Source organism: Papio anubis, chromosome 9 (genome assembly GCF_008728515.1).
Source record: "Papio anubis isolate 15944 chromosome 9, Panubis1.0, whole genome shotgun sequence".
In the NCBI taxonomy this organism is placed as follows: Eukaryota; Metazoa; Chordata; class Mammalia; order Primates; family Cercopithecidae; genus Papio; species Papio anubis.
In genome coordinates this window covers 21412679-21425906 of record NC_044984.1, presented here as the reverse complement: position 1 = coordinate 21425906, position 13228 = coordinate 21412679, and the positions used below count along the sequence as shown (strand labels likewise).

The 13228-nt window shown below is 33.6% G+C and overlaps 1 protein-coding gene across 17 annotated transcripts in view; it reads left to right on the top strand.

Moving 5' to 3' along the window:
• Positions 1–13228, top strand: part of C2CD5 (C2 calcium dependent domain containing 5) — a 94993-nt gene that overhangs the window by 31215 nt on the left and 50550 nt on the right. For 7 of the 17 annotated variants that reach the window (XM_009180363.4, XM_021922107.2, XM_009180362.4 and 4 more), the window contains 4 exons: positions 911–996; positions 1609–1641; positions 7156–7264; positions 11166–11231. The exons of 1 other annotated variant lie outside the window; for it this stretch is intronic. In XM_009180363.4, the coding sequence (XP_009178627.1) occupies positions 911–996; positions 1609–1641; positions 7156–7264; positions 11166–11231 (294 nt within the window). The remainder of the gene's footprint in view (positions 1–910; positions 997–1608; positions 1642–7155; positions 7265–11165; positions 11232–13228) is intronic. 9 more of the 17 variants (XM_009180368.4, XM_003906105.5, XM_003906106.5 and 6 more) reach the window with 3 other exon arrangements.

Below are 13228 nucleotides of genomic sequence, written 5' to 3'. Positions count from 1 at the left end.
AATGTAAAAGTTAGTTTCTTTTTAAGTCATTGTAGTAAATTTGGCTGTATGCATCTTCAGTTTTGAAAGGGATGGGATTAACTCTAGTCTGTAGAGCACTGGCTTCTTACCTGTCCCCTGCTTTCTGTGATTCTTTGACCATAGTTGATCTATTGGCATGGTCAGAACAATAAAATAAGGTAGGGAAAGAAATTTAAAATGAAGCCATAAAAAATATATCTAAGAGCTTGGGAAAGGTACTTCTTTCATTCATAACTATGTACATTTGTGATGTGTCTATTACATGTCCGTGATTTTTTGTTTATTTAAAAAAAGTTTATGTTGATTTTTGTGAATGAGTATTGACAAGTATGAAATTAATACTGTTTTGTCATGATACGTTTAGAAATGGGAAGTTATAAGAAAATAGATTTGACTATATTTCAAAATCACCTAAATTTTATGTGTTTTAGAGAATTTTGGAATATTTTAAGTGAGCACAAGTAGTGCTTTTGTCTCTATATTTACATTTAATCAGACATATTATATTTCTCATTTTTTAGTATTCCTAAATTGTTAGCATAGTAATTGTTATTATCTTGATTATTTTAATTAATTAAAAGACTCAGCTTTTAAAATGGAATATTCTGGAAAGTTTCATCACCTTAACATAATTTTTCTTATAATTTTCAGAAAAAATTAAGTCCAAAACTAGCTGGGGTCCGTAGGGTTCTGACATCTTGCATCTAAAGAAAACTTTGTGAATAAAAGTAGAGTAAAATATGTGCTTTAGTTGTCATCCCCAGTGCTTTAAATGTTTCGATCATTTTATCACATTTCAACTCATGATGTTTATGAAGATGAATGCAATTAAACTTTGTTTCTATAGTTGTTTTTTTTTGGTTGTTATTTATGTACTGATGTTCTGTAGGAATGGGAAGTGGTAGTGCTGGAAAAGAAGGGGGGCCCTTTAAAGCTCTTTTAAGACAACAGACTCAATCAGCTTTGGAACAAAGGGTAAGATTCACTTGATATTCTTTATTCTTACACTGTTAATATGACTTTGTTATCTTATGCTTCCATGTACTTACATGTTTTCATGAACTGTTTTCGTTACACATCTATAATATTGCAGTTTTGAAGTCCAAAATGGATTTAAGATGTCAAAGTAATTTGTTTATGGATAATTACCTTTGATTTGGAATAATTACATAATAATAATTTTTGTTTTGTCATTTAATCTTTTATCAGAAATACTATTTTTGAGAATACCTATTGAATGCTAAAGTAATTTTCCATTACATTTATTATTGGAAAGGAGATGGTAAACATTTTTGCAGAAAAAAGTATTCCAGTAGCATTTTATTATATTAAAAATAATTCCTTAGTATATAAATATATTTGTTTGCTGAGATTACTTTTATCATTGGCCAATCTCTTAGGAATAAGAAATGTACAGATTCTGTATTTCTAAAGATTAATATAATGTGGTTATTCATTATAATGCATCTATTTTAGTTATTGTAAGTTTGATATTTAGCTATGTTTGTTGATTGGGAAAATAAGCAGTTACAGTTTTTGGATGATTTCTCTCTCTCTTTTTTTTTTTTAATAAACTTCATTGCTAAGGGAGGATCGCCTCATAGGTTCTGTAGAAGGCGGGTATGTTTCCGAAAAATGTGTGAGAGCCTATTTCTTGTATTGATAGCTTTTCTAGTTTTAATCTTGGTCATTTAAGTTTTATTTAAGCTTTTAGCAAATGTTGACAGCATTTGTCTTTTCATAATGCAAAGTTTTTTTTTCTTTTTAAATTTAATAGCACTGTGAGGCTCATGTTCTTTTTTCTACTAACTAATATGGTGCATGTTATATATGTCATGTCAATAATTTTAAGACATAGTTCTATAGCTTTCATTATGTCTGATTTGGAAGCTCTAAGCATTCACAGAATTTTCTTTTACATGTTCTATATTACACTAGCATTTGGGGGAAAAAAGGTGAAAGAGTAAATACCTGTAAAAGGATACATTTCGTAAAACTAAACTATTTCTCCTCTAGAGGTTGGTACAATTTGTTTTCTAGACTTTTCCCTCCTTATGCTGACAGTATCTGTGTATGCACTGTTTACTTAGACAAGGCTGGAGAAAGCAGAGCTGAACTAAGCAATGATGAGGCTTTAGCTCATTTTTTGCTTCATGCTCTATCAAGCAGCAGTTACCTTCCAGCTACTCTTGCACCTTGCAGGCAAACCTACAACTGCCACCAAAAGGCCCACCTAAACATTCAAATCAACTGTTAAAACCAAATGTAACAAAAGACTGAAAACATTGAAGAGGGTCAGAGTGAAGGTGTGTGTGTGCATTCACTTACCATTTTTTTTGGCCAGAATGATCTTATCTTTTTCCCTGTTCCATTATTATGTTCTCTACAGAGTTTTTCACAATAGGAATATGCTTGCTTATAATCAAATTACCATTCTGGAATTCACAGTAACAGAAAAATGTGGGTTCCCTTGAAATTCTATATAATAAGATTTTACTTGTATGTTGTGCCTGTGACTTTGCTGTCTGTACCAAGAATCTTTAAAAACCATCTCACTTAAAGGGAAAACAATATTAAGCAATGAAAACCATTTTGAATTTAGTTTGGATAAAATTTGTGTTTTCAAATATGCATTTAAACATTCTTAAAATTTTGGACACATTTATTCATTGGACATAGATTACTAAAAAATCTTCATGGAATTAACAGCAAAGGTGTAGAGAACTATAGTTTCATTTACAACTTTGTCAGTCCTGAGTTGGCAGTACATCTACATCGTCTAAACTCGAAGTAGCAGTTACTCAGGTTTATGAAACTACTTCTCTACCTTGTGTACAAAGTAAGCAGCAAAAGCATTATCATCTTTGGCTTTCCTATTCACTTGTGACTGCCATTAGTATGGCTTTTGTTTTGGGAAAAACAAGAAGTATGAAGAATTCTCCCCATATGTGTTCAGATATGACTTAATTCTGCTAACCTGAACACTAGATTATGTCACTGACATGATCTACTTATATGATGTTTCATATTCATTTCTATCTCTTGGTAAACAACCCTTAATAAATTATATGACTTTTTTTTTTTTTTTTCTTGAGGAAAGAGAAACTTTATTTGCCCAATCTCTTTTACAGATTATTCAAGTAGTAGTTATCAAAATTAAAAGTGTTATTCTTTACTTTCACAGAAGCATTGCCGGGTTTTTGGTAGATGAGAAATAGAGATAAAAGTTTTGTTTAGATTTAACTTCCACCTATGAATTTTTTGATGTAAAGTAAATAGATATTTAATTAATTAATTAGGAGAGAGACTCTCTCTATGATGCCCAGGCTGGTTTCGAACTTCTGGGCTCAAGTGATCCTCCCATCTCAGCCTCTTAAAGTGCTGGGATTAGAGGCATGAGCCACTGTGCTCAGCCAGATGTTTTTCAATAAGACTTTTATTTTACATGTGAGAAAATATGGAAGTACTTTTTTAGTTCCTTCAGTCAAGAAACCTAGTTAACTTAGTTTAACCTAGGATTTCCCAAGTACATTTTATTAGAACTTTCCTTTTAAAATACCTGTTAGTGAGGAATGCATTTTGAGAAACATTGATATAAGGTAAACTCTTGAAGAATTTTGATCTTTTTAGAAGTGAGAGTAAAATTGTACAATAAATCATGGTAGAAATCTGTTATTGATTTTATATCTAGAAAGTTTAGTCTTTTGCAATAATAAAAAGAGTGTTTGATTTAAAGAATAAACTATTTGAATATCTCCTAAGAAAAATCCTATTTAAATCTCTTTTTAAAAGAATACTCCCATTGTGCTCTCATGATTTTTCAACTAACCTGTCTTTGAGCACACACTATTAAATATGTTTATGCTGCCTGCCCTTGGCTTATGTCAGATCATCAGCATGTAACTTTATCTAGGTACCACAGGGAAAGCTACTTTAAATATGAAGACTTTCTGGAGAAAATTTCTTCTGCAGTTCCTGAAATTCACATCTAGGCGTTGAAAGCAGGATGTGCTTGGGCTGATCTTAAGGAAGCTATTCTTTTTTTTTTTTTTTTTTTTAATTAAGACGAAATTTTGCTCTTCTTGCCCAGGCTGGATGGCAATGGCGTGATCTTGGCTCACTGCAACCTCTGCCTCCAGGATTCAAGCAATTCTCCTGCTTCAGCCTCTCGAGTAGCTGGGATTACAGGCATCTGCCACCATGCCTGGCTAATTTTTGTATTTTTAGTAGAGACAAGGTTTCACTATGTTGACCAGGCTGTTCTTGAACTCCTGACCTCAGGTGATCCACCCACCTCAGCCTCCCAAAGTGCTGGGATTACAGGCATGAGCCACTGTGCCCAGCGAAAACTATTAAACAGAAGAAAAATCTATAAATTCATCAGGTGTAATAAAATCAAATCCGTAACTCTAAATGACAGTGAAACCAGATGATAAAGTTTGTTGCTCACAAAGAATCTAGGAATACAAGGCCCTCTTGAGTTCAGTTTTTCATATAAAAAAATGGAGATAGTAGTACTTCCCTCATATGGGAAAGGTTATAAAGCACAGACTACAGGGCCTGGCACATGGAAGTACTTGACAGTAGTTGCTAGTTATGGTGGTGATGATAGGTACTTAACAATCTGCTATAGATTTCAGCAGTAGCTCTTCTAATAAGAATTGTATGAAGACAGAGTTTTGGTTAAATAACAATGAGATTTTTTATTTATTATAGGTTTAATTTTGTGTTTTAGAATGAATTGGTGTGCCGAGTAAGTGAATTGGGGACATGTAAGGTGGAGAGTGAGTCGTGGCCTCTTTGGGCAGCCATTGCCCTGTGTGTTTCTTTCTGACCAGCTCCACTACAATGCTTCCCCTCATTTCTTTACCCCAAACAAAGAACTTTGGGGAGAAGGGTAAAGAACCCTGAATTGAAAAGTCATTTAGGTTCATTTATTCATACTTATATAAAATCTTATATGAAAATGTTTTCTAATATATACTGTACCTATTTAATTTCTTTAGAAGGGAAAAGGAAGTACTGTCTTCCATTTAGCTTACAAAAATGTTACTTTCAGTATCTCTTGTCTAGATATTTGAAAGATTTAAGTAGAAAGATTACATATAAAGTGATTTTTTATTCTGTGAGACCACCACATGCCTCAGATATTTTGAGGAAGTATTAAAATTTAAGTGATCCTAACACTGAACCTAACTACATTATTAATAATATAAGCTTACCTATACATTTCTCATTTAAAACTCACATTTATAAAATTCAAATGGACTTGCTCAGTGACTACCAAACTGTTTTCCCAACTTCTTTCTTAACACTTATATTATTGTGTAATTACCCCTGTGTGTGCTGTGCCTAACAATAAATCCATTCAAATATTTTTATGACTCAAAACTTCATTTACATTCAAATTTCTTAACAATAAATATGAATTCATTATGAGGTAATCTTCTAGTTTGCACAGTTTTTATTAGATTTCCAGGAAGAAAACTTGGAGGACAGAAAAAGAAGTTTAAATGGAAATAAGGATGCATTTTGACTAAACATATTATAATACATTTATTGTAAGTGACGTACTCTCCTTCCATCCTCTTCCTTATCTTCCCTCTACCTGTCTGCTGGGCCAAACCTAACCACTTCCATAGAGTAGTTTTTTTACTCTTTTCTTACATAGCCTAGATTTTTCTTTCTCTTGTTTAAAGATTACTTCTAAATTTGAACTGAATTTATTTCTAAATATGTGTGTGTGTGTACACATGTTTTTTTATACTCAGCCTTCATGGGTTACTGAGTTGCGCAGGACTGATTGCTTTTGTGTTAAATGATTCCAAGTTGCTGTGCTTTGTGATCATGCTTTTGTGAGTTTTTATTTTCCATGCCTGAAGCAGCCAGTGAATAATTCTTGCTGCTTTTAATGTGCCTGCTTCTGGTGGTATTCTGTATCTCTTTACCAACTTTTATTTGTTGCATTTAATCTGCGGTGGTCTGGAAAATAAGATCATGATAAATTTTAGAATTGTTTGTTCTTAAGATAAAAATTTATAACTACTATAATATAGTATGAATATGATCTGTGGGAGTCTCCTATGAATAAAGTATATGAGCTTTAGTGCTTGAGACCATAACAGTTCTTTTGACTGTTGAGAGCCCCGTTTTGCTTATTTTTCTCAATTATGCTCAATTATGTTCTAAATAGCTGAGGCTACTAGTAAGTGATTCCAGTTAAGTGAGCTACATTAATCTTGCAGCCTGACAGGTCAAACATCAAGTTATCCTTACTTGCATCCAATTTGTATAATGTGAGGGGCCTCCATGTTTCCACAGGAGCTCTGTTTTCTTATTGGGTGCTATTTCAATGAATTTCCTTTCTCAGCTTTTTCATTTCTCTTTCTTGTGTTTCTCTTTGTCTCTAAGTTGATGAATTTTATGTCTTTAAGAGAGAAGGAGAGAATAAAGCGTGCAAGAACTTGTGGAGTTTTATTGCCTTCCTGTTATCTATGTACCTGTCACCTTTCCTTAATGTACCTTTATGCACTTGTATTTGTTCCTGCCACATTGGTGTTGATAGAGTAACCTCAGGCAATGATTCTTTAACCACCTCAACTTGATATTTGCCCCTCTCCTCTTTCTCTTAACCCACACTGCTTAGCCTCTCACTTACCCTCCCTTGGTCCCACTTTCATTTAGATCTCTTGGCCCCAGGTTTTTAGAGTCTTTACCGGTGTCTTATACTGGGTGTTCATGTGAAGGGGGTGTCTATACCACTGAGAAATAGATAATGGGGTAGAGTGATAGGGCAGTTCCCTCATCTCATTGAGAAGTTCCATCAGAGTTGGAGATTCAGAGGAAGGAAGAGTATGTTTTAAATATCTTAAATTGAAAGAACACTTTTTTTTTCCTCATTGAGAACTGACGAAATGGGTCTTTGGATTCTGTATAACATTGTATATATGGGGAAATGGATTTGAAACTCTAAACATTTAATAAAATTTTTAATTACAAAGCATGTGTAATGTAGAATGGGTGGCCTTTTATTTCAAGGGATGTAATACATTTGCTTATGACAAGCTTTTTAATCAGCAAATTTTTTACACTTTACACACGGTAAGTTTATTTTTCCCCTATTCTTTCCACTAGGAATTTCCATTTTTTACCTTGACGGCATTTCCTCCTGGATTCCTTGTACACGTTGGGGGTGTAGTTAGTGCACGTTCTGTGAAGCTTTTGGATCGCATCCACAATCCTGGTATGTTTTTAAAAAGTTTCAATGTTTCCTTTATTTAAATTGTGGTTATTAAAATTGATTTTCATGATTTTTTAAAGCCAAATCTATCTGAAAAGAGAAATGAAAAGAAAGTATAAACTAGCATGTTACTTTAATATATTTGTAGTAATCTTAATTATAAATAAACTAAGTGTATTTTAGTTACTTTTCTGTAAAAAACAAATCTTAATTTATTTTTGGTCACAATATCACTTTAAGGAAATCCTTAAATAACTTTTCTTTGACCCAGGGGAGATAAACATTTTTATAAATTGACCATTATGGCCATTAGTTTAAGATGTTAGTTCTTTTCATTAGCAGTAGCTCTTTATAGATTGCTTATTTTCATTTTTCTTAAAACAGATATTTTTAAAAATGTAATGGTAAAGCTGGGCACAGTAACATGTGGCTGTAGTCCCAGCTACTCAGGAGGCCGAGGCAAGGAGGATCGCTTGAGCCCAGGGCAACATAGCCAGACCTGGGCAACAGCCTGGGCAACACAACAAGACCTGTGTAAGCACTGTGGGTGTCATAGGAACAGATAAGTAGCAGAGGGAACCAGATGAGTCCATGGGTCAGAGACCCTCTTCCTGAGCAGGCGACTGGAGCTATCATTTCTTAGAGCTCATTATGTAACTTGAACACACTGGGACTGTCTTTGACCATGGCCACCTGTCCCCTCCAGCCTGCCCAGGCAGCATTTAGGAGACACAGAACCGAGATCCCAGCACTGTGCTGGGATTCCACTCTGTCACTGGTGGTGGAATCCAGCATGGGCAACAAAGTAATTGTAGACTTTGTCTAGAGTAGCTAAGAATTGAAAAACAGACAGACAAACTAACATCTGGTCCCTCAGTTTCTTTTATGTAGCTATTTGTTCTGTTTAAGCAACGAGTAAGAATAGTAGGTTATTTCTTTAAAACATAGGAACATAATTAAAAGCAAGTAGGCATCAAAGTCCTACGGGATTCAGGCCCTTGGATCAGAAATACTCTGGTGATTTTTCTGTGTCTAAAATAAGCATGATAAATAGTGGAAACTTTCCATATGGAATGTGTTCTTATATCTCTCATTGACTAGATGCTCAATCAACATACATTAAACCTGAAGTTATATTAGTATTCTTATTTGGCATATAGACATATATATTTTTGAAAATTTTAAATTATCACATCCAGTGACCTCTTTGTGAGGCTTGTATTGACAGCTATAAAAAGAAGGGTGGCCGGGCACGGTGGCTCACGCCTGTAAAATACTAAAAATACAAAAATTGGCTGAGCATGGTGGCAGGCGCCTGTAATCCCAGCTACTCAGGAAGCTGAGGCAGAGAATTGCTTGAACCCGGGAGGTGGAGGTTGCAGTGAGCCAAGATCGCGCCATTGCCCTCCAGCCTGGGCGACAAGAGCAAAGCTCTGTCTCAAAAAAAAAAAAAAAGAAAAAAAGAAGAGTAAAAGGCTTTGAAGTTATTGGACCAAAACATTGTAAATAATGACTATTTTTGAGGATACAGAGCATTACTATTTTAAAAATTGTTTTAAAAGTTTATGCCCTGTAGTTTGATGTCATTTGAGTTTATTTCAGAGAAGACTAGAATTCTCTGGACCTTGAATGAGATTTCAGAAAAACAGTGCAAGTCAGGATCATTTAACTCTAAAACTGGGCAAATACATCTTTTAAGCACTGGTTTTCTCTTTTTTTTCCCTTCTTTAGTTTTTTTTCCCCCCTGTTTCTTATTTTTGTGGTCAATATAAAATGTTTTCTCCATTGTGGTATTTGTGTACAGTACTTAAAGAAAAATTCAGACTGATGCCAGTTTAATGTATTGGGATCTTGAAGACTATGCCAAATTCTACATCTTTGTGTTAAGGAACTTGAATTATTTGGAAAATGCAAGGAAGTACCGAGTTAACATACCTGACATCAACCTTGTGACCCAAGGCCAGTTACCTGTGTTTCTATGGACCATTGACTCAAATATTTTAATAGATGGCACCCACTGATCTAATAGTTCGAAACATGGTTTCAGGAATATATTTAATTACTGGATATCTTCTGCTTACTGAAAAACATTTTGGGCTGGATGCAGTGGCTCATGCCTGTAATCCCAACACTTTGGGAAGCCACTTTGAGGCGGGTGGATCACTTGAGGTCAGGAGTTTTGAGACCAGCCTGACCAACAAGGTGAAACCCTGTCTCTACTAAAAATACAAAAATTAGCCAGGCCTGGTGGCAGGCGCCTGTAGTCCCAGCTACTCGGGAGTCTGAGACAGGAGAATTGCTTGAAACCGGTAGGTGGAGGTTGCAGTGAGCTGAGATCGTGCCACTGCACTCTAGCCTGGGCGACAGAATGAGACTCTGTCTCAAAAAAAAAAAAAGAAAAAGAAAAAGAAAAACATTTTGATTTTGTTTTCTTACTTCCATGTACTCTGAATAAGCTATAGAGTCTGGGAGAACAAGTGAAGTTTACTTAAATAAGTTTAAGTAGAGAGCTGTATTTAAAGTGTCACTACTTAAAAAAAAAAAAAAAACTAACTGCATTTTGGGATTTATTTTACCTGCCAGTTCATGCTAACTGTGCAAGAAATGTAAGAATCCAGGCCCAGGGAAGAAAAGAGTCATTCTTATTACAGAATGTCTTTTGGGTATTGTAACTACCAGCTCACCCATTCTCTGCCTTTCCTCCCAGTTTAGAGTATTTTTTCAGCTCACATGTAGAAATTCTCAGTTATTAATGGATTATTTCCCAAAAGGTCATAGACATATACATATAAGTGCTTTCAAATGGTGTATGAGTTACATTTTCATTTTGGTTTATTTTTAGTTAAATACATGTGATTATTCTAATGGTTCCAATATTATATTATTTTGATTTAAAGTATCACATTCTGACTGGGCACGGTCACTTACACCTGTAATCCCAGCATTTTGGGAGGCCAAGGCGGGCAGATCGCTTGAGCTCGGGAATTTTAGACCAGCCTGGGCAGCATGGTGAAACCCTCTCTCTACCAAAAATACAAAAATTATCTGGGCGTGGTAGCACACGTCTGTGGTCCTAAATACTTGGGAGGCTGAGGCAGCAGGATCACTTGAACCCTAGAGATGGAGGTTGCAGTAAGCCGAGATCATGCCACTGCACTCCAGCGTAGGTGACAGAGGGAGACTCCATCTCAAAAAATAAAATGTCACATTCTTTGGATTGTTTTATGTATTATTATACACTAAAAAGGAAAATTTTCTTAAGAACATTTACTAATCTCCAGACCTTTTAAGTAATTATTTATGAAGAAATTTTAATATATTGAAGAAAAGCTGAATGTTGAAACAAAACAAAACTCTAGATTAACATCTACCATAATGATGATGTTTTAATTTTGTGACAGTTACTCTGCTGAGAGAAACTTACAATGGATTGAGATGCATGTGCTAATGTTAAAAATGCTGTGTTTGCATTCTCAAATGAATTTTGCAGCTATTTTTTGACTAGTGAATATGGGAAATTTTTGTTTCATTCTCACTATAGAAGGGAAAAAATCTTATTTTAAAACCACTACCACCTGCTAACTATGGATTTTTATTTTGGAGGCTTTTTTAAAGAACATCCTCCTTTGGTAAATTTTGAGCAAACAGGTGACTGCAACAAGGGAAAGAATGGGGTGGTTTTAAAAATCAAGGTAATTCAATAATTAGATTAGTTAATGTTAGATTACTATAGCATGCTCCTTTCCCCTTTTCTATTTCTAGTTCTTATTAACTCTACTGTCTGTGTCTTTCCAGTTCCTGTCGAGTGGTGTTGTCAATTGCGTTCTTGTTTGTAGTGTTTTTTGTTTTATTCCTACTATTCTGCACCTAAAACTGATCTACTAATTTGCTGTTTTGAACTCAGCCTTTGTCGGAATTATGGGTAACACAAGATCTTACAAACTGCTAGACTGGAATAGTTTCAATTCAGGTATTTTAATGGTCATTCAGTACTACATATGCTGACAAAAATTATGGCAGCTCAGTGAAGTTTTTAGAAATGTTCTAGATGAAGTAAGTTTAAGGTCAATTCAGTTATACAGATATATTCTGTGCTACGTATGTAATAACTCTTGTAATTTCAGTGGAAATGCAAATATAAAAATGTGTTAACTAAAATGAATTAATGAAAGCCATAGAAATACTATAAATTATCAATGACTTTTCTTAGGTAATTAACTTCAGAATGATGATTTTAAATTGTGTTTATTACGTTTTGGATGGTTTTCTATATCAGGTAAATGATGTAGGCTTTAGCTTTAAGATTAAGCAAGTGTTTGTTAAATATAAGTATTTAATGTTTCATAAATTAAAAATAAAGTATATTTAAATGCACATTTAGATTTGAATAGAATATATTTAGTGTTCTGTAGGATACTGTAAAAGTATAACTGTTAGCATTTTTATTTATAATTCTAGAAGTGTTCCAAAATAGATAACTAAGAACAGACTTGGGGGATTAACAGCTTTCTTAAACTTTCCTCCTTCCCTTTCCACATGTGAATATAATTTTTAAAAAGTAATTTTACATATGAATGTAGTTTGTAGCTTTTAAATAAACCAGACTAAGATAGCAAGTTTTACAGCTGATGATGTGTTTTAGAGTTAAAAGCAATTTTTCTTTTTGATAAAAACATAATAATGTACATTTCTAATTGTTTATATTATATTTTTTAGAATGAAATAATACAACCATTTTGATTCAGTCAGAAGCTGGTATGTTGCCTAAAGAAACTTTTCAGTTATTTGTCTCAGAAAGTATATCTTACAGATAAGCAAAGCACCAAGGGGCTCAGAATTTTAGATAATATCTCAGAATCTTTTCTATATTGTAAACTTTTTTTGTTCTTAGGAGTTCAAGATATAAGTTTTGATGTAAGTAATGCACGTTTGACTATGAAGTAAATCATATTCATCATGTAGATTTACCTAAATTCAGTCTGGTAAACCATATGATAAGTCCAACATTTACAGATGCAGATTGATATCAATCGATAATCCGTAGGGAAATTTCCTATCCAAGTTTTTACCAGCATGCTGTCACTGATTAGAATTAAAATGATCATTTGTTAGTGTAATATTTTATAATTGGTTTTTAGTGAGAAATTGAAAAATACCTTGCTAGGTTAATTTCTTAAAAATAAGAACTTTTAAAACATAGGCAGATTAGTATAGTGGAAAGATATATAGAAAAAGGACATTGAGAGCATATTCATCATTAATAATGTAGGGAACTGAAATCTTGTCAGGGCAAAGATGTTTAGAATGAGATGTGTATTGGTCAAATCATAGAACAATCTTGGAAATGGAAATGGCAATAATTAAATCTTATAGACATAGTCAGGACATTGTCCCACAAAAGCAGAATTATGGTTTGGCAAAGAGAAACATGGTTGAGGAAGCAGTATATCTTGCCATCACTTCAAAATAATGTCAGGTAGAAAGTATATGAAGAAAAAAGGTGGATATAAGTTATAGAATGTTAAAAGAACATAAATGATGACACCTCGTAGTATGCTTCTGATTAATTAGAATCTTTCTGGTAAGACCTAGTATATATTCAGAAACAACTGATTTTCATACTCGTTTAGGAAAAATAACTTGATAATTCTGAAGAAAAATTTGATATAGGTAAATATATGCAAATCATTTATGTATTCTTCTCTGTAATTTGAGAATATTTAGCCATTGCTCTCCTATGTAGAAAATCAAGAACTAACCGTGGTAGGAAAAGAATTGTTGATACCATTTTTATTAGGGCTAGAATTGCTCATTCACACTGTATTTCCTGGCTTCTTTGTACCATGTATTACATGAAGCATCATCATTTTAATAACAGCCTTCCAAGAGAAAATATACACCACCATATTAAATATAATTAATTATTAGACATTCTTATTTCAGAAACATTAAAATATGGAAAGATAC